Source organism: Salmo salar, chromosome 13, assembly GCF_965601325.2.
Source record: "Salmo salar chromosome 13, fSalSal1, whole genome shotgun sequence".
NCBI classification, from domain to species: Eukaryota; Metazoa; Chordata; class Actinopteri; order Salmoniformes; family Salmonidae; genus Salmo; species Salmo salar.
This window is the reverse complement of record NC_138303.1, coordinates 108,242,127-108,268,231: the sequence shown is the minus strand read 5'-3', so window position 1 is coordinate 108,268,231 and position 26,105 is coordinate 108,242,127. Positions and strand designations below refer to the sequence as shown.

The following is a 26,105-nucleotide window of genomic DNA, read 5'->3' as shown; positions in this document are numbered from 1 at the left end:
CAGTAGGGATGACCAGGGATGTTCTCTGTTTAGTGAGTCCACCAGATCAGAGGCAGTAGGGATGATCTCTTGATAAGTGTGTGAATTGGACCGTTTTCTGTCCTGCTAAGCATTCAAAATGTAACGAGTAGTTTTGGGTGTCAGGGAAAATGTATGGAGTAAAAAGTACATCATTTTCTTTGGGAATGTAATGAAGTAACAGTTGTTAAAAAATATAAATAGTAAAGTAAAGATACCCAAATAAACTACTTAAGTAGTACTTTAAAGTATTTTTACTTAAGTACACACTAGACTCAATGTAAATAAATGTTAATAACTCGTTTATTTTATGTATGCTCCATTTTCTTAGAGGATTGTGTGAAATAAAGTACACTCACAGATAAAGCAAAGTCTTTGGTTTATTGGATTTTGCTCTGATTAAAATGAGTGACCAAAAGGAAGTCGGCAGACCTGCAACCCTCTGGGCGTGTGTGCAGGTTTGGTCATCTAGAGTTGAAACAGGGCCCCAACAGCCCTCACATATTTACAGGATTCCCAGGAGTGGCAGGCAAATATGTTTATTGTCCTGCAAAAATATTTTTTATGTACCAAGGCCATTCCCTGGCTACCCATCCACATTGCTCCAGCCAAACGGGGACATTTCTTCCCCACAATTAATTTATGTAGCGATTGATAGAGCAGAGGTATTCAATTCAGGGTAAGTCTTCAGGCAACCAAGGCCAATGAATAGAGAGAGGGATGACCTGGAGGGAATTCCAGACCTCAACTTTTTGTGAAGCAGAAAAGCAGAGATGGGTGACTGACGAGGAAAAATTAAACAACACGCACACACACACAGTATGTAACTAAATTGTAATTGTTTATTTTATATATGCTTTTAGGATTGGAGATATCTAGGCCTACAACGCTAGAGTGAAAATAAACATGAATAAACTGACAATTCTATAATGAATACATATTAGAATAATAATCCATAATAGTGACCAATAGTTCATGTATTGTGATTGTTTAGAGTTTTAATTAGTGAAGAAGTAGTGCCCCGGGGTTGTGATTGAACCATGTCTCAAAAGCAGCAGAAAAGGTCAAATAAGGTTACAGAAATCTCCGTTATGGCTATAGACGTCTGGCTGGCGCAAGGAGCTGGACAAAAGCAACACTTAAGTGTGTATTTTGATGTGATATGAAAGTAGAAGGCTTTATGTTTCTTTATGTTTCTAGGACCATATCGTAATTGAGAATTGATTCCACTACCTACATGTACAAATTACCTCGACTAACCTGTAACCCCACACATTGACTCGGTACCGGTACCCCCAGCATACAGCCTCGTTATTGATATTTTCTGCTTTAGTGTATTGTAGTAAATATTTTCTTAACTATTTCTTGAACTGCATGAGTACTGAGTACTGTTGGTTAAGGGCTTGTAATTCATGTTAGCAAATTATGTTATTCTTCAATAACACAAACTCCAAAGCAAATCAGGGGGAGTAAAATAGGTTTATTTGAGAAGGACAAATCAAGATGCTATGCTGGGAGGTAGATGTTCAGTCTCCCCTGTCCTCAGCTTATCTCCACTGAACAAAGGAACAGGATTCCATTTAACCCCCCACCCTAGCCTGGGGTCGACCAATCCCAAGTCCTTGCAGTACAACTGGCCAACGGCCAAATAACAAGTATCCTGCTCCCGACTCAATGTACAGAGCATAGCACACATCGCTCTGAGTTCAGGAGTCACATTCCACAGATTCTAAACAGATGTTGAACTGAAACCCAACACCTATTTACAATTACCTATTGACCATTACTACTCTAGTTTTCAGTCCTCTCATCCTCTCAGTTGTGTATTTATCTTCAAAATATTCTTATAGTATTCGGCGCATGTAACAAATAAAATTAGATTAGATTTGATCAACCTATTCAAATGACCTTGCGTGTACACCACCGACCACAATCCAAATCTAAATAAGGTTCAGGTGTGCAGCAGGGGGGTTTGGGGAGGGGGTGGTCTGCTCTGTCTGTTTCAATAGGCTAGAATCTGATGTATGCCATTAGCAATCGGTCGTAAATTTCATTTGGGTGTGGCTTATGATGATTTCCTATCTAGATGTTCAAAACAGTACTGTATTGCATATGGTTCTATATCATAATGTAACATTTTTTAAGTGGGTTATGTAAGGACCTTGATTTCAATATTCTTCTTTGTGCAACACGAGTGCCTACTGTTGGCAATATTTGATTTCCTCCGAATTCACTGGGTTTTGGCAACGCGTTTCATTGCCACTTCGTTTGTCCTTCGTTACGTTCCGTTGTGAGTCTGGAAAAAATGGCGATACACCAGTGAGCCACGTTGGTATTTTGATAACATTTTTAAAATATAGATATTGCTTTTAACACCGAAAATGAATAAAATATTGTCGGGTCGACACAGCAACAAATTGCCAACCAATCTGCCGCAATTGCAGAACCTGATCAAGAGAGATCCACAGTCGTACACGGAAGAAGTGAGTGTATAAAACGTAGCTAGGTAACGCATGCCAACTAGCTAACGTTAGTTTGACTAATAAACAAACTTGTTGGCTAACTTGCTAGTTATCTGCTTTACATTTAACTAACATTAGAAAGCGAGCTATGTTGTGGGATCAATTAATGATGTCATGAATCATATAACTATATTGCTAACGTTAATTAGCTATACATTACTATATTGGATTGCATTACTATATAGCTAACGCTAGCTAGCCAGCTAGCTAAACTAGCTAACTAGTTATATCTTAGGCCAATTTTAGACACCATTTATTAATTATCTAATTTATTAATAAACTGTGTCTGATGGCTGTCAATAGCGACACAGCTTGCGAGATATCGCCCAACCCGTTGTTGTACATCTTTTAGCAGCATGTGTCCCGCGTTGGGCCGTATGTTTTCCGTAGACGGTTTTGACGTAGCCTCTAGATCTGCATGTCTTTGATTGATGTGCATTCCGGATAATATACTCGTGTCCCCCATGAACCGGCTCGTACATATAACGCATCCTCCATTCAGGCTTTAAAGGCATAGCTTTAATGGCGAGCCCCCGGGGGACGACGACAGGGAAAATGTGCACAATCTTAATAAAACACAATTTTCCATCACATTTTCGGAAAACTTAAGTTAAACACCCTTGGCTGAATGCGGCAATAGTGTGCAACTGCAGTCCGCAATTCGGGGTGTTCCTACAGTCGTGGCCAAAAGTTATGAGAATGACACAAATATTAATTTTCACAAAGTCTGCTTCCTCAGTGTCTTTAGATATTTTTGGCTGATGTTACTATGGAATATGGAAGTATAATTACAAGCATTTCATAAGTGTCAAAGGCTTTTATTGACAATTACATGAAGTTGATGCAAAGAGTCAATATTTGCAGTGTTGACCCTTCTTTTTCAAGACCTCTGCAATCCGCCCTGGCATGCTGTCAATTAACTTCCTGACTGATGGCAGCCCATTCTTGCGTAATCAATGCTTGGAGTTTGTCAGAATTTGTGGGTTTTTGTTTGTCCACCTGCCTCTTGAGGATTGACCACAAGTTCTCAATGGGATTAAGGTCTGGGGAGTTTCCTGGCCATGGACCCAAAATATCAATGTTTTGTTCCCTGAGCCACTTAGTTATCACTTTTGCCTTATGGCAAGGTGCTCCATCATGCTGGAAAAGGCATTGTTCGTCACCAAACTGTTCCTGGATGGTTGGGAGAAGTTGCTCTCGGAGGATGTGTTGGTACCATTCTTTATTCATGGCTGTGTTCTTAGGCAAAATTGTGAGTGAGCCCACTCCCTTGGCTGAGAAGCAACCCCACACATGAATGGTCTCAGGATGCTTTACTGTTGGCATGACACAGGACTGATGGTAGCGCTCACCATGTCTTCTCTGGACAAGCTTTTTTCCAGATGCCCCAAACAATCAGAAAGGGGATTCATCAGAGAAAATGACTTTACCCCAGTAGTCCAATCCCTGTACCTTTTGCAGAATATCAGTCTGTCCCTGATGTTTTTCCTGGAGAGAAGTGGCTTCTTTGCTGCCCTTCTTGACACAAGGCCATCATCCAAAAGTCTTTGCCTCACTGTGTGTGCAGATGCACTCACACCTGCCTGTTGCCATTCCTGAGCAAGCGCTGTACTGGTGGTGCCCTGATCCTGCAGCTGAATTTTAAGAGATTTTATTTTACCAGGGAAGTTGACTGAGAACACATTCTCATTTACAGCAACAACCTGGGGAATAGTTACAGGGGAGAGGAGGGGGATGAATGAGCCAATTGTAAGCTGGGGATGATTAGGTGGCCGTGATGAGGAAAGGGTGCATCCTACTGGCCCTCCAACACCACTTCCAGCAGCATCTGGTCTCCCATCCAGGGACTGACCAGGACCAACCCTGCTTAGCTTCAGAAGCAAGCCAGCAGTGGGATGCAGGGTGGTTTGCTGCTGGCTGATAGATGGTCCTGGCGCTTGCTGGACCTTCTTGGGTGCCCTGAAGCCTTCTTCACAACAATTGAACCGCTCTCCTTGAAGTTCTAGATGATCCGATAAATGGTTGATTTAGGTGCAATCTTACTGGCAGCAACATCCTTGCATGTGAAGCCCTTTTTCTGCAAAGCAATGATGACGCACGTGTTTCCTTGCAGGTAACCATGGTTGACAGAGGAAGAACAATGATTCCAAGCACCACCCTCCTTTTGAAGCTTCCAGTCTGTTATTCGAACTCAATCAGCATGACAGAATGATCTCCAGCCTTGTCCTCGTCAACACTCACACCTGTGTTAACGAGAGAATCACTGACATGATGTCAGCTGGTCCTTTTGTGGCAGGGCTGAAATGCAGTGGAAATGTTTTTGGGGGATTCAGTTCATTTGCATGGCAAAGAGGGACTTTGCTATTAATTGCAATTCATCGGATCACTCTTCATAACATTCTGGAGTATATGCAAATTGCCATCATACAAACTGAGGCAGCAGACTTTGAGAAAATTCATATTTGTGTCATTATCAAATCTTTTGGCCACGACTGTACATGTGGACATTCCAGGAACACCCCCTCAAAAGTAGAGGTTGACCGATTATGATTTTTCAACACCGATACCGATTATTGGAGAACCCCCCCCAAAAAAACCCGATGCCGATTTTTGTTATTTTTTTCCTTTTTATTTGTAATAATGACAATTACAACAATACTGAGTGAACACTTATTTTAACTTAATATAATACATCAATAAAATCAATTTAGCCTCAAATAAATAATGAAACATGTTCAATTTGGTTTCAATAATGCAAAAATAAAGTGTTGGAGAAGAAAGTAAAAGTGCATTATGTGCCATGTAAGAAAGCTAACATTTAAGTTCCTTGCTCAGAACATGAGAACATATGAAAGCTGGTGGTTCCTTTTAACATGAGTCTTCAATATTCCCAGGTAAGAAGTTTTAGGTTGTAGTTATTATAGGAATTATAGGACTATTTCTCTCTATACGATTTGTATTTCATATACCTTTGACTATTGGATGTTCTTATAGGCATTTTAGTATTGCCAGTGTAACAGTATAGCTTCTGTCCCTCTCCTCGCTCCTACCTGGGCTCAAACCAGGAACACACCGACAACAGCCACCCTCAAAGCAGCGTTACCCATGCAGAGCAAGGGGAAAAATTACTCCAAGTCTCAGAGCGAGTGATGTTTGAAAAGCTATTAGCGCGCACCCACTAACTAGCTAGCCATTTCACATCAGTTACACCAGCCTCACCTTGGGAGTTGACAGGCTTGAAGTCATAAACAGCGCAATTCATTGCGAAGAGCTGCTGGCAAAACGCAGTAAAGTGGTGTTTGAATGAATGCTTACGAGCCTGCTGCTGCCTACCATCGCTCAGTCAGACTGCTCTATCAAATCATAGACTAAATTATAACATAATAACACACAGAAATACGATCCTTAGGTCATTAATATGGTCGAATCCGGAAACTATCACGTTTATTCTTTCAGTGAAATACGGAACCGTTCTGTATTTTATTTAATGGGGGGCATCCATAAGTCTAAATATTCCTGTTACATCGCACAACCTACAATGTTATTTCATAGTTACGTAAAATTCTGGCAAATTAGTTCGCAACGAGCCAGGCGGCCCAAACTGTTGCATATACCCTGACTCTGCGTGCAATGAACGGAAGAGAAGTGACACAATTTCACCTGGTTAATATTGCCTGCTAACCTGGATTTCTTTTAGCTAAATATGCAGGTTTAAAAATATATACTTCTGTGTATTGATTTTAAGAAAGGCATTGATGTTTATGGTTAGGTACAGTCGTGCAATGATTGTGCTTTTTTTCGCAAATCGCTTTTATTAAATCATCCCCCGTTTGGCGAAGTCGGCTGTCTTTGTTAGGAAGAAATAGTCTTCACACAGTTTGCAACAAGCCAGGCGGCCCAAACTGCTGCATATACCCTGACTCTGTTTGCAAGAGGTGACACATTTTCCCTAGTTAAAATAAATTCATGTTAGCAGGCAATATTAACTAAATATGCAGGTTTAAAAATATATACTTGTATATTGATTTTAAGAAAGACATTGATGTTTATGGTTAGGTACACATCGGAGCAAAGACAGTCCTTTTTCGCGAATGCGAACCACATCGATTATATGCAACGCAGGACAGGCTAGATAAACTAGTAATATCATCAACCATGTGTAGTTAACCAGTGATTATGATTGATTTATTGTTTTTTAATGCTAGCTAGCAACTTACCTTGGCTTCTTACTGCATTCGCGTAACAGGCAGGCTCCTCGTGGAGTGCAATGTAAAGCAGGTGGTTAGAGCGTTGGACTAGTTAACCGTAAGGTTGCAAGATTGAATCCCCAAGCTGACAAGGTAAAAATCTGTCGTTCTGCCCCTGAACAAGGCAGTTAACCCACCGTTCCTAGGCCGTCATTGAAAATAAGAATGTGTTCTTAACTGACTTGCCTAGTTAAATAAAGGTCTAAAAAATATATATATAAAAAACTAATTCGGCAAATCGGTGGGCAAAAATACCAATTACCGATTGTTATGAAAACTTGAAATCGGCCCTAATTAATCGGCCATTCCGATTAATCGGTCGACCTCTACTCAAAAGACACTGTAATTTGCTCCCGCCTGCGGAACACATGCCCTCCGTTTATAACAGAATTGTGGGAAAACCGTTCCCTGCAGGCGGGCAAAGGACACTGTCTACTGGTCGCCCCCGCTAGCACAGCAGGCCAAGGCAACACCGTGTACTAGCTAGGTTGATCGTTGGGCTCCCAAGTGGCGCAGTGGTTTAAGACACTGCATGTCACTGCAGTACCTGGTTTGAATCTGCATCACATCTGGTCCCATAGGGTGGCGCACAATTGGCCCAGCGTCGTCCGGGTTTGGCCGTCATTGTAAATAAGAATTTGTTCTTAACTGACTTGCCTAGTTTAAATAAAGGTTAATTCAATTCAAATGTAATTAATTAAATATAAATAGTTAGCTAGCACACTGTCGCTCCCGGTTGCTGTGTACCAGAGTCCTCCTTAGAACTAGCTGGCTACGCTAGCACACAGTCCCTCGCTGTCGCCTGCCGAACACGCACAGTGCCCGACAGGCGGGGGCGAAGGACACTGTCTACTGGTGTAAGGCTACCGTTGTTGCTCCTGCCCCTCCTTCTGTGGTGGTTGTAACATGTAGGCTCAGCTTCCCCGAACAGTCCCATGTTGAACAAACTTCATGTCTACTTTACCTGTTGTCTGCTGATTTTGCCCCTATGTCAGAGGTAATCTGATACAAAATATCCACAGGGAAGCGTTATCAACATAACCTTCCATATGCTGGTCTGTATGTTGTTTTTATTTTCAATACTGACACAATTCGCACATGACAAACACTTAGACGAAATGGCAGAGCCTAACCGAACCACAGAGGCTAGTTCTGATGGAAACGTTATCATTTGCATCGCCAAGCAGTGCCCAAGAAAATATTAAATCCAATTATTTAATGCTACCACCCCCTCCAAATCAAAACAAACAGATTCTAATCACACACCTGTTGGTGTTTCACACCTGCTTGTCTGTCTAATCAGCCTCGCAATACATTCAGCAACATGCTGCTGCAGACAGGAAGTAGAATGGAGCGTGTGAGCGCAAACATTGACATCCATGTTTGGTTTTTATTTGGAGGGGTGATGTTGGCATCAAACACTTGGATTTAATGCTGTCTTGGGAACTGCTCGTCGACGCAAACGACAATGTTTCCATCAGAACTATCTACCAATTACGGATACCTTCCAACGTGGGACACATGCTGACAAAACGGGTACAGCAACGAGTCGGGCAAAATACTCACAAGCTATCGCTATGGAATAAGCGAAGACTGAACATTACTGTTAAAATAACTGAACATACTGTATACGTGATGAAGACTTTCGTAGGCCTGGTTACATATTTTATACAGTCAGTGACTATTTAGCTAGCTATGTCATTGCTTAGTAGTAATACATCAGACTGTAATACCGCGCTGGTTATAAGGACGAAATCAGCGGACAACAAGTGGAGTAAATTCAGATTAAGTTTACTCAACATTCTTCTGATTTATAAAGGGACTGTTCAGAATTTTGGACCCTATATATTAGAGACGAGAGTGGACGCGTATCTAGTCCAAACTCTGAATCGGGAGAGGCTCGCTATGTCAGTTCCTGCTGATTTTGATTACGTATTTTTCACGAAGATCGTCTTTAATTTCTCATCTACAGTTCCTGCAACAATATCGACACTACCAGTCCAATGTCCAGATCTTCAAACTCCAGCCAGACAAACCCAACAAGGAGCTGTCAGACCTGGTCATGTTCCTCGCTCAGGTACGATCATCACTCTCAAATCTAGTCCTATAAATACTATGCCAAATTCATTATATTAATAATCATTTGTGTGTGTATGTATGTATATATATATATATATATATATATACAGATATACGTATAATATATATATGTCACATGAGTACCGAAACGTAAGATAAATGGCACAGGAGTACCGAAGCTATCTCAAATCAGGAAATGTCTGTAGGCCTGCTGTATTTCTGGATCTTATTGGAAAACCATAAGCTGTCCATTTATTTATAGATCGCCAACTGTAGACACAAGTACCCTGCTAAACGTTAATCCTGATGGGAAGCTATGAAGCTAAATCCACTATTGTCCTGTTCCAGGTTGGACACTGCTATCTGCAGCAACTTGCCTCCTTCCCTCAGGAGTTGTCGGAGCTCCTTATGAATCATCACACAGTCCTCGAGCCTGATCTACGGATGGTAAGAGAACATATCATCAACAGATATTTTCTCACCCTTGTCAGCTGTTAAAAATAGGTGTATTTAATGTGTTGTTTTTGTTGTGTGTTTGTCACTCGCTCAGACATTCTGCAAAGCCCTGATTCTGCTGAGGAACAAAGATCTGATTAACCCCACCGGTCTTCTCGAGCTGTTCTTTGAGTTGCTGCGCTGTCACGACAAGCTCCTCAGGAAGGTGAGCCCGGAGTGTGTCTGTCTCTCTGCACCCCGGTATTGTTATTCCATTTCTATGGTCTGTCTGTCTGCAGTGTGAGTCACGGTCTGCCTCTCGCTTAGTCTCCTGTTCATCTCTTCCCAGACGCTGTACTCGCACATTGTCCATGACATAAAAAACATCAACTCCAAACACAAGAACAACAAAGTCAACACAACATTACAGAACTTCATGTACACCATGCTGAGAGACAGCAATCCTCTAGCAGCCAAGATCTCGCTAGATGTCATGATTGAGTTGTACAAGAGGAACATCTGGTAAGTTACATGCCTTGGCTCTGTGCCTTGGTATCTTCAAAAACACGTCACCTGATATATATATCATTTTTGCTCCTTGTTTTCCGTTTACAGGAATGATGCCAAAACTGTTAACGTGATCACAACAGCATGTTTCTCCAAAGTCACAAAGATCCTCGTGGCAGGCATGAAGTTCTTCCTGGGCAAAGATGAAGATGAGAAGAGGGAGAGTGATTCTGAATCGGAGGCATGTGTACACCACATAGTGGAGGGGGGTGAACATTTTGATTTGATTGGAGGAGAGACTTCCTTGCTCTGTCAGGTCTAAGCCAGTCTCTTCTCTCCAGGAGGAAGGTCCGTCGGCTAGAGACCTGATGGTGAGGTACTCTACAGGGAGGAAGACATCGAAGAACAAGAAGAAGATGGAGAAGGCCATGAAGGTCCTTAAGGTACGCTGAGAGTCCTGTGTTTTGTATTATTTTACTGATAAGATAAGACTTTACCTGGCAATTGTTTTTGTTGGTTGGTTGTTCGTTAATGAATCTTAACTTGATGATTCACAGAAACATAAGAAGAAGAAGAAGGTAGAGGTTTTCAATTTCTCTGCCATCCACTTGATTCATGATCCTCAAGGTATGTATGGTCACCCTCAAAAGCACACGCTGATAAACTAAACTATATCTGGAACTTATTTTATGTCGCTCTACTCTGGTTTTCCTAAGAAATATGACATTGCTTTGCACAGATTTTTCAGAGAAGCTACTAAAGCAGTTGGAAGACTCTAACGAGCGTTTTGAGGTGAAGATCATGATGATGGAACTAATATCCCGACTGGTTGGGATTCATGAGGTAAGAAAATGATATGAAATTGTATGAACAGTGCAATTATTCTACAATGTAAAAACAAAATGGACATTCACGTTGTTATTTCTATTCTTCCCACAGCTCTTTCTCTTCAACTACTACCCCTTCGTTCAGCGGTTTATTCAGCCCCATCAAAGAGGTGAGCTCTAAGCAAGGGCACCTCTTGTAATTAAAACCTGCAAATCAAATTATGTCACATGCGCTGAATACAACCGCTGTAGGCCTTATCGTGAAATGCTTACTTACAAGCCCTTAACCAACAATGCAGTTTTAAGAAAATAGAGTTTAGAAAATATTTACTAAATAAACTAAAATAAAAAAATATATAAAGTAACACAATAAAATAACAATAATGGGGCTATATACCGGGGGTACTGGTGCTGAGTCAATGTGGGGGGTACAGGTTAGTCGAGTGAAGAGTGACTATGCATGGATAATAAACAGCGAATAGCAGAAGTGTAAAACAATGGGGGGTGGCCACCAAGGAACTTGAAACTGTTCAGCCCTCCTTTTCCAGTAGTCCACGATCATCATCTTTGTTTACGTTGAGGGGGAGGTTGTTGTCCTGGCACTGAGCTGTAGTCAATGAACATCATTCTCACATGGGTGTTCCTTTTGTCCATGTGGGAAAGGGCAGTGTGGAGTGTGATTGAGATTGCGTCATCCTTGGATCTATTGCGGCGGTATGCTAATTGGAGTGGGTCTAGTGTTTCCGGGATGATGGTGTTAATGTGAGCCATGACCAGCCTTTCAAAGCACTTCATGGCTACTGATGTGAGTGCTACTGGGCGGTAATCATTTAGGCAGGTTACCTTCACTTTCTTGGGCATAGGGACTATGGTGGTCTGCTTGAAACGTGTAGGTATTACCGACTCGGTCAGGGAGAGGTTGAAAATGTCAGTGAAGACTGTACAGCGGTTTTTTTCAGGCCCATCAAAGAGATATGTTCTAAGAAAGGGCTCAGCTTGTCATTAAAAACAAGCGTGCAATTAGTCATGTTGCGTTTTTAATAGAACTTGAGTTGAAAATAATATTTGTGTTATTTTTTTCTTCTCCAGAGGTCACCAAGATTCTCCTGTGTGCTGCCCAGTCCTCCCATCAACTAGTTCCACCTGAGATCATCCAGCCTGTCATCATGACCATAGCCAATAACTTTGTGACAGACAGAAACTCGGGAGAGGTGATGTGTGTTGGGTAAGGGAGTCACTCACACCTATGATTCCTCTGTAACCTGGTTGGATGGCCATTGTAAAGTCATTCACCTTCTGCATTGTGATTGTTACCATGGATACTGTATATAACACTGTTATATACAGTTGAGATTTGTACAGCATCAGTTATTGGTTAATAACATGGATATATAGAGTAACAGAGTGTGGGACTTGCTTTGTACAGCATCAATGCCATCAAGGAGGTGGCAGCTCGTTGTCCCCTAGCCATCACAGAAGAGCTGCTCCAGGACCTGGCTCAGTACAAGATGCACAAAGACAAGAGTAAGTAGTCTGTCCTTACAGGAAGCAGTCTGTCCTTACAGTAGTAGGCTAACATGTCTGTTTTGAATCTTTTTTCTCTTTAACCATGTGGCTACAAGAGATTATTCATCACGTGTCATAATTAAAACAATTCAAAGGGTTTCAATGAGGGTTATTAAAATGTCATTTTTAGATGTGATGATGTCTGCCAGAGGACTCATTCAGCTCTTCAGAAGCCTGGATCCAAAGATGCTGCATAAGAGAGACAGGGTATGTTGCTGAGACCAATGTAACACACATTTAAAATGATCTCAACATCGTCATGTTTTTCCCTCCCTCGTTCTAAGGCCCATAAACTGGGTGGTTCCTCTATGTGGAAGTCCCCTCAGGGCTGAGGTATGCTAGGCTCCTCCTCTATGTGGAAGTCCCCTCAGGGCTGAGGTATGCTAGGCTCCTCCTCTATATGGAGGTCCTCTCAGGGCTGAGGTATGCTAGGCTCCTCTATGTGGAAGTCCCCTCAGGGCTGAGGTATGCTAGGCTCCTCCTCTATGTGGAAGTCCCCTCAGGGCTGAGGTATGCTAGGCTCCTCTATGTGGAAGTCCTCTCAGGGCTGAGGTATGCTAGGCTCCTCCTCTATGTGGAAGTCCCCTCAGGGCTGAGGTATGCTAGGCTCCTCCTCTATGTGGAAGTCCTCTCAGGGCTGAGGTATGCTAGGCTCCTCCTCTATGTGGAAGTCCCCTCTTGGCTGAGGTATGCTAGGCTCCTCCTCTATGTGGAAGTCCTCTCAGGGCTGAGGTATGCTACGCTCCTCCTCTGTGTGGAAGTCCCCTCAGGGCTGAGGTATGCTAGGCTCCTCCTCTGTGTGGAAGTCCTCTCAGGGCTGAGGTATGCTAGGCTCCTCCTCAATGTGGAAGTCCTCTCAGGGCTGAGGTATGCTAGGCTCCTCCTCCCTCCTATGTGGAAGTCCCCTCAGGGCCGAGGTATGCTAGGCTCCTCCTCTATGTGGAAGTCCCCTCAGGGCTGAGGTATGCTACGCTCCTCCTCTGTGTGGAAGTCCCCTCAGGGCTGAGGTATGCTAGGCTCCTCCTCAATGTGGAAGTCCTCTCAGGGCTGAGGTATGCTAGGCTCCTCCTCTATGTGGAAGTCCCCTCAGGGCTGAGGTATGCTAGGCTCCTCCTCTATATGGAGGTCCTCTCAGGGCTGAGGTATGCTAGGCTCCTCCTCCTCCTCAATGTGGAAGTCCTCTCAGGGCTGAGGTATGCTAGGCTCCTCCTCTGTGTGGAAGTCCCCTCAGGGCTGAGGTATGCTAGGCTCCTCCTCTGTGTGGAAGTCCCCTCAGGGCTGAGGTATGCTAGGCTCCTCCTCTGTGTGGAAGTCCCCTCAGGGCTGAGGTATGCTAGGCTCCTGCTCCTCTGTGTGGAAGTCCTCTCAGGGCTGAGGTATGCTAGGCTCCTCCTCTGTGTGGAAGTCCCCTCAGGGCTGAGGTATGCTAGGCTCCTCCTCCTCTGTGTGGAAGTCCCCTCAGGGCTGAGGTATGCTAGGCTCCTCCTCCTCTGTGTGGAAGTCCCCTCAGGGCTGAGGTATGCTAGGTGGTTCCTCTGTGTGGAAGTCCCCTCAGGGCTGAGGTATGCTAGGCTCCTCCTCCTCTGTGTGGAAGTCCCCTCAGGGCTGAGGTATGCTAGGTGGTTCCTCTGTGTGGAAGTCCCCTCAGGGCTGAGGTATGCTAGGCTCCTCCTCTATGTGGAAGTCCCCTCAGGGCTGAGGTGCTGTGAAATGTCATGGAGGCTGTGCTAACTGATAACTTAACCATTGCGTTGTTTTACTAGGGTCGACCCACAGAGTTGTCTACCGAGGCTAAGATCCAGGACTATGGCGAGATGGAGGCCAAGACCTACATCCCTGGAGCAGAGGTTCTGGAGGTGGAGGAGAAAGAGGAGGGAGAAGATGGGGATGGTGGTAAGGATTGGATCGTGGTATAGTCATTATTATAGAACTGGAAACATCTACTTGTTTAGTTTTTGCTGCAAGGACCCTCATTTTGGATTTATCAAGGACTGTATTTCCAAGATAAAATAGATGATATTCTGTGTGGGAAAATAGGTTTAAATATCGATTGTTTGATCATTTCTTCCTCTGCATTTCCTCTTCATCTCTAGATGGCTGGGAGAGTGCCAGCAGTATCAGTGGTGGTGATGATGATGATGACGGAGAATGGATCAATGTTCACCACTCCTCTGATGAAGACACCGCAGAAATGGTATGGTTCTGCATCAACCCCATGTCCATTAGGTCTTCTGGGATGGTGACCTGATTTTGAAAAGCTGGGCTGGCTCGTGTTCAATTGAGCACACTGTAGCAAAACAATTTGAATCAGAAAACTAAAATGAGCACTTCTTATTGGACAGGTTCAGGTTGTCCCTCCCTGTTTCTGTCCGTTTTCTGCCATTTGGTGCTGAATGAACACTTCCCTGGTGCTTAGTGTTTCTGATTGGTGAAATAAGGTGTTTTTATTGGTGAATAACATGTTCTGATTGGTGAAATAAGGTGTTTTTTTGGTGAATACGTGTTCTTATTGGTGAATAACATGTTCTGATTGGTGAATAAGGTGTTCTTATTGGTGAATAAGGTGTTCTTATTGGTGAATAACGTGTTCTTATTGGTGAATAACGTGTTCTTATTGGTGAATAACGTGTTCTTATTGGTGAATAACGTGTTCTGATTGGTGAATAAGGTGTTCTGATTGGTGAATAACATGTTTTTATTGGTGAATAACGTGTCTTATTGGTGAATAAGGTGTTCTTATTGGTGAATAAGGTGTTCTTATTGGTGAATAAGGTGTTCTTATTGGTGAATAACATGTTCTTATTGGTGAATAACGTGTTCTGATTGGTGAATAAGGTGTTCTTATTGGTGAATAAGGTGTTCTTATTGGTGAATAAGGTGTTCTTATTGGTGAATAAGGTGTTCTTATTGGTGAATAAGGTGTTCTGATTGGTGAATAAGGTGTTCTGATTGGTGAATAAGGTGTTCTGATTGGTGAATAACATGTTCTTATTGGTGAATAACATGTTCTTATTGGTGAATAACGTGTTCTTATTGGTGAATAACATGTTCTTATTGGTGAATAACGTGTTCTTATTGGTGAATAACGTGTTCTGATTGGTGAATAAGGTGTTCTGATTGGTGAATAACGTGTTCTTATTGGTGAATAACGTGTTCTTATTGGTGAATAAGGTGTTCTTATTGGTGAATAAGGTGTTCTTATTGGTGAATAAGGTGTTCTGATTGGTGAATAAGGTGTTCTGATTGGTGAATAAGGTGTTCTGATTGGTGAATAAGGTGTTCTGATTGGTGAATAACATGTTCTGATTGGTGAATAAGGTGTTCTTATTGGTGAATAACGTGTTCTGATTGGTGAATAACGTGTTCTGATTGGTGAATAACGTCTCCTCATTGGTAATTGTATGTGTATCACCCAGGCTGAGAAGCTGAAGAGTATGGATCCAGAGGAGAGGAAGGCCAAGGCATCAGCGGTCAGCTCCAGTCGACTCCTCACTCAGGACGACTTCAAAAAGATCCGTCTGGCTCAGATGGCTAAAGAGGTCAACGCTGCCCCGGGCAAGGGACAGAAGAGGAAGATGGTTGAAGATGATGATGATGGTGAAAGGTCAGTCTTGTTTTTCTTGTTATTTTACCTCCAGCTCCTATGATTCATATAATTCAAAACAGGGCTGACTTTTTGTTACAGTGATGGTTGTGGATCCATGTTTTTCCTGATGGGAATATCTTATTTAAAATGCATTGATGCTGCATTTAGACGAAAGGCGCAAAAACCGTCATACCAGTTGGTATAACGGGACAGAAACCGTCATACCAGTTGGTATAACGGGACAGAAACCGTCATACCAGTTGGTATAACGGGACAGAAACCGTCATACCAGTTGGTATAACGGGACAGAAACCGTCATACCAGTTGGTATAACGGGACAAGAAGGCAAGGAAGGAGGGTGACGACAAAAGCAAGCCAGCACGACGGTATGCGTTGCTATGGTGATATCCGTAAACAAACAGTGCAAATGAACATCCGGTAGAAAACAAAGCTACGGCAAAAGTTGTAATATTTTAACTCTGGCGGCAAGTCCCGTATACCGTGACGGCTAGGGCTAACCCCATTTAGTCGACCGGTCGATTGTTTGGTCGATAGTTGGTCGACCAAGATTTTTTGGAGTCGAGTAGTAGCAACAAAAAATGAAAACCGTGGTGACCAAGACACCTGTCTGAGTGGACTGATCCAGGCCGTGGGGATGGCACTGTCCATCACTCAGACATTTGCTACTGAAATTGTACATGGTTATATTACATAAGATCAATGGTGCAACACTAATAAAAATACTAATATTTTATAGCAAATGAGCTTTCTCCCGCGTTGGATAGCGGTTGCTGTCCGTGGTTCTGAAACATCAATAAGCTGTGGATTTGGTGCCTTTTTCCTAGACCATGTTGCTATGTGCATAATAGCAAAGTTACCCAGCATATTGGTGTTGAGAACAATGGGGTGGAGGCAGCAGCGGAGTTAGGAGATGAGAAAATAGCCTTGGCCTTAATTGTCTAAGAAAAGAGAGGAGAGGGGAAACCCCAACTTAATTAGGCCTATAATCAATAGCCTATTATCAATAGCCTAACTGTTAGGTGTGCCTGGCTTTATAAAGTGCATTCTGAAAGTATTCAGACCACTTCACTTTTCCCACATTTTGTTACGTAACAGCCTTATTCTAACATTGATCAAATAAATGTCTCATCAATCTACACACAATACCCCATAATAACAAAGTAAAATCAGGTTTTTAGACATTTTTGCAAATGTATTAAAAATAAATTACCTATCATATTTACATAAGTATTTAGTCCCTTTACTCAGTACTTTGTTGAAGCACCTTTGGCAGCGATTACAGCCTTGGGTATGAAGCTACAAGCTTGGCACACCTGTATTTGGGGAGTTTCTCCCATTCTTCTCTACAGAGCCTCTCAAGCTCTGTCAGGTTGGATGGGGAGCGTCCCTGCACAGCTATTTTCAGGTCTCTCCAGAGATGTTCGATCGGGTTCAAGTCCGGGCTCTGGCTAGGCCACTTGAGGACATTCAGACTTGTCCTGAAGCCACTCATGCGTTGTCTTGGCTGTGTGCTTAGGGTTGTTGTCCTGTTGGAAGGTAAAGCTCCTGAGGTCCTGAGCACTCTGGAGCAGTTTTTCATCAAGGATCTCTGCTCTGTTCATCTTTCCGTCAATCCTGACTACTCTCCCTGCCGCTGAAAAACATCCCCACAACATGATGCTGCCACCACTATGCTTCACTGTATGGATGGTGGTCAGGTGATGAGCGGTGCCTGGTTTCCTCCAGACGTGACGAGTTAAATCTTGGTTTCATCAGACCAGAGAATCTTATTTCTCATGGTCAGAGTCCTTTAGCTGCCTTTTGCCAAACTCTAAGCGGGCTTTCATGTGCCTTTTACTGAGAAGTGGCTTCTACCATTAATGCCTGATTGGTGGAGTGCTGCAGAGATGGTTGTCCTTCTGGAAGGTTCTCCCATCTCCACAGAGGAACTCTGGAGCTCTGTCGGAGTGACCATCGGGTTCTTGGTCACCTCCCTGACCAAGGCCCTTCCCCCAATTGCTCAGTTTGGCCGGGCGAGCCAGCTCTACGAAGAGTCTTGGTGGTTCCAAACTTCTTCCATTTAAGAATGATGGAGGCCACTGTGTTCTTGAATACTGCAGACATTTTTTGGTACCTTTCCCCAGATCTGTGCCTCGACACACAGTCATGTCTCAAAGCTCTATGGACAATTCCTTTGACCTCATGGTTTGGTTTTTGCTCTGACGTGCACTGTAATCTGTGAGACCTTATGGTGTACCTTTCCAAATCATGTCCAATCAGTAGAATTTACCACAGGTGGACTCCAATCAAGTTGTAGAAACATCTCAAGGATGATCAGTGGGAACAGGATGCACCTGAGCTCAATTTAGAGTCTCATAGCAAAAGGTCTGAATACTTATGTAAATAAGGTATTTGTTTACATTATATTTGCAACCATTTCTAAAAAAAACAGTTTTTGCTTCGTTATTATGGGGTATTGTGTGTAGATTGAGACATTTATTTTATCCATTTTTAGAACAAGGCTGTTACGTAACAAAACGTGTGAAAAGTGAAGGGGTCTGAATACTTTCCGAATGCACTGTATCTACAGAAATAAGACTGATCCTGCCTGTGTTGCCGGTGTTTGTTTAATAGCCTACTGATCCTGTGAGCTCCAAGCCTCACACAACCACAACATGTCAGATAAACAATTCCACAAATGTGTCTGTTTGTAATCTTTGCTTTGCTGGAACAGCCTCTCTGGAATTACTTATTTATTTAGTGTTGTTTACACTGTTCAAATTGTCTGAAATTATATTTATAATAATAACCTTCTTGATCTCCTTGTTATTATCATCATTATTATTATCATAAGTAAAATCATTATCATTAGTAGGCTTAGTATAGCAGTCTTGTATAACCACTATCGAGGTGTAGGCCTTAACCTCTCTAGGGTAGGGGGCAGTATTTTCACGGCCGGATGAAAAACGTACCCAAATTAAACTGCTTTACTGCTCGGGCCGAGGAACTAGAATATGCATATTATTAGTAGATTTGGATAGAAAACACTCTGAAGTTTCTAAAACTGTTTGAATGATGTCTGTGAGTATAACAGAACTCATATGGTAGGCAAAAACCTGAGAAAAATCTAACCAGGAAGTGAGAATTCTGGAGCTCCAGCCAAAATGCAACTGTTTGCGTATTTTCATTTTCCGAAAACTTAAACTGAGTTTACTTGACACTCTTTTTTTGCTCTGATAAGAAAGCTTTGATTTCCTACTGAATGGCCTAAAAGCATTCTGACATTGTTGTGCAGTAGTAGGTCATCAACTGCCATTGGCCTCTCAAAAAGTTGATCCGTTTCATCATCGTTGTCATGACCTCAGAATACTATTTTCTCAGACTGGCACACAGGACAGATTGATAGATGATGCAGTGATATGATGTCAAGTCAAGGCGGTCCTCTTTCAAATGTGCAACCAGTCCCCTACCTTCTTCCTATCATGGCTGGAGCTCCATCTGTGGTGATGAAGACCCCTGACTTCAGATCTCTCCCCCTTTTTGTCAGCATCTCTTCGACGGCATCATGGGATATCCTCTCCCTGTATGTGTGCTTCTAGATGTGTTAAGCCCAACAGCTCCTCACAGAATTCCTTCTTTGTTTGGTTATAAAATCTAACAAACACCAGAATCTGTGCATTATCAGTGTCGTCTGTTGATTCCTCCACAGCTAATGAAATGCTTTCTGAATAGCCTCTTTTTTAAGTTGTGAACTGAAATCTTTGGCTAATATTTCACTTCTCCTCATTGCTGTGGAATCTGACAGTGGGATCTGTTTGATCTTTTACCTTCAAACAACTTCACACACGCGTTCTTGTACCATCTCAGCGTCTGGAAACCCAAGGTATCCTCGGTGAGAACACTCCACTGCATGTTGTTGGTCTGTCGGGGTATTGACAAGGGCTTTGCTGGATCTCTCGTGTTGGGATTTGAGTTGCATTTTACATTTTACATTTTAGTCATTTAGCAGACGCTCTTATCCAGAGCGACTTACAGTAGTGGAGTTGGTTCATCTTGTTTGATCTGACCTCCATGTTCAGGGGATACGTCCGATCTAATTCACTATGTCTGGTGTCTTAATGACGCTTAACATTTGGCACTTTTCACCAGAGCTACAGACTCACTGCATATCAGGCACATTGGTTTTGTGCTCGTTGAATAAATACTGTTCCTCCCACTCGTCTTTGAATATATGGTTTTCAGAGTCAACTTTTTTATTTTTTGTTGAACAAGCCATGTTAACAAAGATACAGGTAACGAAGCTCCTATCTGTGATATTTACAGTCGAACCGCGGTCAAATCTTTCTGATTCTTTCTGCCTGCTTGTACCAAGATTCCACAAAGGATGTTTGGATCAATGTGATTGGGTAAAACGCAGCCTCTTGTATTTGCATATAGTCACGCGATTGGATTAGACGGGGCAGTAGTAGAGGTGGCCGTTGCTTCGAGAGAGAGAAAAGGAGAGGTTGCTGAGTTAGAGGCCCCTGGACCCGGTTGATTTATTTTTAGACAGCTTTAAAACATATATTTTTTAAAGTGTGACTTTTCTATAAAAAAAAATGCTATTTTGTCCGGTCCAGATTGACCCTTCTCTGGGTCTGGACCCGGACCGCCAGTTGAGTTTGGTTGCCCTGTTGGTCACGTGCATGCCTTGCATACATGTGTCAAGTAAAGAGAACAAGGTTTTAGGGAATGTTTTTTTACCCCCTAAACAAATGAGGGATTTTGGGTAACAAAACTTTTCAGTCAGAAGTGGTTATGTATGTTACAGCTTCAGCAACACGGACAGCACAATAAACAGCACAATAAACACTGTTGATGTTCTCTGGTGGTCGTTGCAGCAGGGAGGAGAGGGAGTCAACGGGTGCAAGTTACAGTCACTCGCTGTCTTTTTTTCTCACACAGCACAGCAAGTCTGAGCCCAGCCTGGCACAAATCAATTGCGTTCAGACTCCCTTTAGTCTTCTGTGTGTCTTAATTATTTCATCAAACAGTGTGCTTAAAGCATCAGACAAGCTCAGTGCATATATATATATAGTTGATTTGATTAAAACACAGGATGTGTCAATATAGGGGAAAAATACACTTTTTAGAATTTCGTCGAAAGAACACACGACTCTCGGGCGACCAAGATTTTTGATTTAGTCGCGGACAGCCCTAGTGGCGGCTGACGGCATTCACTGCCAGCCTCAATGGCATTTACCGTTGTGCTCTCATTGAAAACAATGAGATCCGGTTTGCTGTCTACCTCGTACCATCTAAATGCAGCATAAGTGTGATAAACAATCATGCAAACTGTTGAAAATATTTTAAGTGTGTGTGTGTGTGTGTGTGTGTGTGTGTGTGTGTGTGTGTGTGTGCGCGCATCTTAACTAATAATATGTCAAACCGTTTTCAGAGGGGAAATCCTTACCTTGAGAGACATTGAAAAGCTGCACAAGAAACCTAAGGCAGACAAGGAATCAAGACTGGCCACCGCACAGGTGACAATCTCAATCAAGAATGTGCTGAATTCTAATTATCGTATTCTTGGGATTTCAGCAGATCATGTGGCTTTGTTTTGATGGTAGGCTGGCCGCTCAGACAGGAAGGAGTTTGTGAAGAAGAGGAAGGAGAAGCTGAACCCGTTCGCTTCCACCAGCAACAAGGACAAGAAGAGGAACAAAGACTTCAGGATGATGAGACACAGTCGAAATGTACGGACCAAGAACAAGAGATCCTTCAGAGATAAACAGGTACATGAAGTTTGTTTTTTTGTGTGTTCAGCATAATTGGAAAATGTGTGTTTTTGTCAGTATTATTTATCTCGATGTTGTGTCTATTTCTCTCTCTCTCTCCATACAGATTGCTCTAAGAGATGCACTCATTAAGAGAAAGAAGCAATACAAATAGCAATGTCACTGTATGCCGTGGACTCTGATTCCTAAGGAAATGATGGCTTCCTTGAACTTGGGCTGTTATGAAGATGGGGAATGGTTCATTTTAACGTGGTCTGTTAAATCTTGCTGTCCTTTTTTTCTTAGGTAGTAGGCTGTAATCACACTGCCTTTTATTAAAAGATTTACCGTCAATCGTTTACCCCTTCTCCTATTTGCATTTTTGTTCAGTTTGCTTCATTTTTCCATACACCTTTTGATGTGAAGATTATGTTCCTGCCAACAAATGAAATGTAACTCCTCTAGATTGACATGATAGACAATAAATAAATGCAGACAGCATTTAAATGTCAAGATTTCCAGGACAAACACACATATATAATATACGGCCAGATCAGTCCACTTCATTACAATGTCACCTTCAACCCCTACAAGTAAAGACAGTTTTGAGTTGTTGTAATGCTTCTCTCAGCTGGAATTCATTCACACTTAACTGGTATTTAGAATTCAATCAAACATTCCTGTTCGTCTATTATGATGCACTTTTCTTTTACACTCGTAGAAGTCGCCCAGTTAGGCAGAGACTCGTAGAAGTCGCCCAGTTAGGCAGAGACTCGTAGAAGTCGCCCAGTTGGGCAGAGACTCGTAGAAGTCGCCCAGTCGGGCAGAGACTCGTAGAAGTCGCCCAGTCGGGCAGAGACTCGTAGAAGTCGCCCAGTCGGGCAGAGACTCGTAGAAGTCGCCCAGTCGGGCAGAGACTCGTAGAAGTCGCCCAGTCGGGCAGAGACTCGTAGAAGTCGCCCAGTCGGGCAGAGACTCGTAGAAGTCGCCCAGTCGGGCAGAGACTCGTAGAAGTCGCCCAGTCGGGCAGAGACTCGTAGAAGTCGCCCAGTCGGGCAGAGACTCGTAGAAGTCGCCCAGTCGGGCAGAGACTCGTAGAAGTCGCCCAGTCGGGCAGAGACTCGTAGAAGTCGCCCAGTCGGGCAGAGACTCGTAGAAGTCGCCCAGTCGGGCAGAGACTCGTAGAAGTCGCCCAGTCGGGCAGAGACTCGTAGAAGTCGCCCAGTCGGGCAGAGACTCGTAGAAGTCGCCCAGTCGGGCAGAGACTCGTAGAAGTCGCCCAGTCGGGCAGAGACTCGTAGAAGTCGCCCAGTCGGGCAGAGACTCGTAGAAGTCGCCCAGTCGGGCAGAGACTCGTAGAAGTCGCCCAGTCGGGCAGAGACTCGTAGAAGTCGCCCAGTCGGGCAGAGACTCGTAGAAGTCGCCCAGTCGGGCAGAGACTCGTAGAAGTCGCCCAGTCGGGCAGAGACTCGTAGAAGTCGCCCAGTCGGGCAGAGACTCGTAGAAGTCGCCCAGTCGGGCAGAGACTCGTAGAAGTCGCCCAGTCGGGCAGAGACTCGTAGAAGTCGCCCAGTCGGGCAGAGACTCGTAGAAGTCGCCCAGTCGGGCAGAGACTCGTAGAAGTCGCCCAGTCGGGCAGAGACTCGTAGAAGTCGCCCAGTCGGGCAGAGACTCGTAGAAGTCGCCCAGTCGGGCAGAGACTCGTAGAAGTCGCCCAGTCGGGCAGAGACTCGTAGAAGTCGCCCAGTCGGGCAGAGACTCGTAGAAGTCGCCCAGTCGGGCAGAGACTCGTAGAAGTCGCCCAGTCGGGCAGAGACTCGTAGAAGTCGCCCAGTCGGGCAGAGACTCGTAGAAGTCGCCCAGTCGGGCAGAGACTCGTAGAAGTCGCCCAGTCGGGCAGAGACTCGTAGAAGTCACCCAGTTGGGCAGATGAGTTTCTTGCCAACTTCAGAGCAGAACAATATTACAGCGATATCCCAGGAGATGGATTTGTGTTTTGGATGACCATGACCCAAATGCACTTCAGCTCAGACGGATGGCCTGACATTCTCCTGTAGAATTCTCTGATACAGAGCAGAATTCATGGTTCCTTCTATTAAGGCAAGTCGTCCAGGTCCTGAGGCAGCAAAGCATCCCCAAACCATCAGACTACCACCACCATGCTTGACCGGTGGTATGAAGTTTTTACTGTGGAATTCAGTGTTTGGTTTTTGCAAGACATAATTGGATCCATCTTGTCCAAAAAGTTGGCTCAAGTTTGCCAAAAAGCACCTGGAAGATCAAGGCTCTTTGTAGAATGTTCTATGGACAGATGGGTCTTGCTGACCGAGGTAGTCTTGCCTCTGGGCTGTACCGTCGAGGCCATGGGCTATCCTGGTAGGGCTGCTGTACCAGTTTGGCGTCATGCCCCCTCACGGCCTACCTGCTGGTTCTGGGCTTCTCTGTACAGGCGGTGGCTATAAGCATCACGGGCTGCTGTCTTGGAGGAGTCATCGCCAACGTCATCAAATAATGGATGGATGGGGACATGGCCCTCCGGTTGTTGGGTTTACTTAGGTCCGCATCCCAAATGGCACCCTATTCCCTACATAGTGCACTACTTTTGACTAGGTCCCATAGGTCTCTGGTCAAAATGTAGTACACTATTAGATTTTAATTTTGTGAATTCTCAAATCAACTGTAAACAATACCTTGGTTCTAAAGGTAAACGTGATGTCATTCTGATGAGAGAAGATTCCACGGTAGCTCCATGAACATCTGGAAATGGGAAGGGACTTGATCCCAATGAATAATGCTCATTTACTTTAGTATAGTAATAAAGAGCTTATTAGAATAGGTTAGAATTGTGTTAGGTAGGTTAGATTCCAGCTGTTTACACATTTTGCTGGATAATGACTCGAAACAGTGCAGACGTTAAAACGGTCCAGTGTAAAGATTAACCCAGATGACGCTGATGGAATCGTCACATATATCCCATGATCCTCTAGTTCTCTGTGAACGTGTCTCGTCATTACAGGGTCATGGGCCGGTCATCCTGCTAGGCTAATCTGTCTGTCTGTTGTTTTGGGTGTGTTATTTTGGGTCTGTTTTGTGTCTTGTTGTGGGTGTGTTGTTTTGTGTCTTGTTGTGGGTGTGTTGTTTTGTGTCTTGTTGTTTTGTGTCTTGTTGTGGGTGTGTTGTTTTGTGTCTTGTTGTGGGTGTGTTGTTTTGTGTCTTGTTGTGGGTGTGTTGTTTTGTGTCTTGTTGTGGGTGTGTTGTTTTGTGTCTTGTTGTGGGTGTGTTGTTTTGTGTCTTGTTGTGGGTGTGTTGTTTTGGGTGTGTTGTTTTGGGTCTGTTTTGGGTGTGTTGTTTTGGGTCTGTTTTGTGTCTTGTTGTGGGTGTATTGTTGTGGGTGTGTTGTTTTGGGTGTGTTGTTTTGGGTCTGTTTTGTGTCTTGTTGTGGGTGTGTTGTGTTGTGGGTGTGTTGTTTTGTGTCTTGTTGTGGGTGTGTTGTTTTGGGTGTGTTGTTTTGGGTCTGTTTTGGGTGTGTTGTTTTGGGTCTGTTTTGTGTCTTGTTGTGGGTGTATTGTTGTGGGTGTGTTGTTTTGGGTGTGTTGTTTTGGGTCTGTTTTGTGTCTTGTTGTGGGTGTGTTGTTTTGTGTCTTGTTGTGGGTGTGTTGTTTTGTGTCTTGTTGTGGGTGTGTTGTTTTGTGTCTTGTTGTTTTGTGTCTGTTTTGTGTCTTGTTGTTTTGTGTCTTGTTGTTTTGTGTTGTGTGTAGCATCACCATGACGAGTATCTCCACAGTAGGTGGTATGATGTCTCTGTGTCAGTAGGTGGTATGATGTGTCAGTAGGTGGTATGATGTCTCTGTGTCAGTAGGTGGTATGATGTGTCAGTAGGTGGTATGATGTCTCTGTGTCAGTAGGTGGCATGATGTCTCTGTGTCAGTAGGTGGTATGATGTGTCAGTAGGTGGTATGATGTGTCAGTAGGTGGTATGATGTCTCTGTGTCAGTAGGTGGCATGATGTCTCTGTGTCAGTAGGTGGTATGATGTGTCAGTAGGTGGTATGATGTCTGTGTGTCAGTAGGTGGTATGATGTCTCTGTGTCAGTAGGTGGTATGATGTCTCTGTGTCAGTAGGTGGTATGATGTGTCTGTGTCAGTAGGTGGTATGATGTCTCTGTGTCAGTAGGTGGTATGATGTCTCTGTGTCAGTAGGTGGTATGATGTCTCTGTGTCAGTAGGTGGTATGATGTCTCTGTGTCAGTAGGTGGTATGATGTCTCTGTGTCAGTAGGTGGTATGATGTCTCTGTGTCAGTAGGTGGTATGATGTCTCTGTGTCAGTAGGTGGCATGATGTCTCTGTCAGTAGGTGGTATGATGTCTCTGTGTCAGTAGGTGGTATGATGTGTCAGTAGGTGGTATGATGTCTCTGTGTCAGTAGGTGGCATGATGTCTCTGTGTCAGTAGGTGGTATGATGTGTCAGTAGGTGGTATGATGTGTCAGTAGGTGGTATGATGTCTCTGTGTCAGTAGGTGGTATGATGTCTCTGTGTCAGTAGGTGGCATGATGTCTCTGTG

At 43.6% G+C, this 26,105-nt stretch overlaps 1 protein-coding gene across 1 annotated transcript; it reads left to right on the top strand.

Moving 5' to 3' along the window:
• The first annotated feature begins 2,324 nt into the window (after positions 1-2,324).
• Positions 2,325-21,904, top strand: sdad1 (SDA1 domain containing 1). The gene is given in 19 exon segments (NM_001140453.1): positions 2,325-2,501; positions 8,760-8,864; positions 9,215-9,313; positions 9,417-9,527; positions 9,651-9,823; positions 9,917-10,049; positions 10,150-10,251; positions 10,366-10,435; positions 10,548-10,651; positions 10,748-10,805; positions 11,725-11,860; positions 12,062-12,159; positions 12,332-12,408; positions 13,965-14,094; positions 14,295-14,395; positions 15,618-15,805; positions 21,225-21,309; positions 21,397-21,561; positions 21,671-21,904. Coding segments are annotated over 19 exon segments (2,085 nt in total). The 5' UTR covers positions 2,325-2,399; the 3' UTR covers positions 21,719-21,904.
• Positions 21,905-26,105: the final 4,201 nt, after the last annotated feature.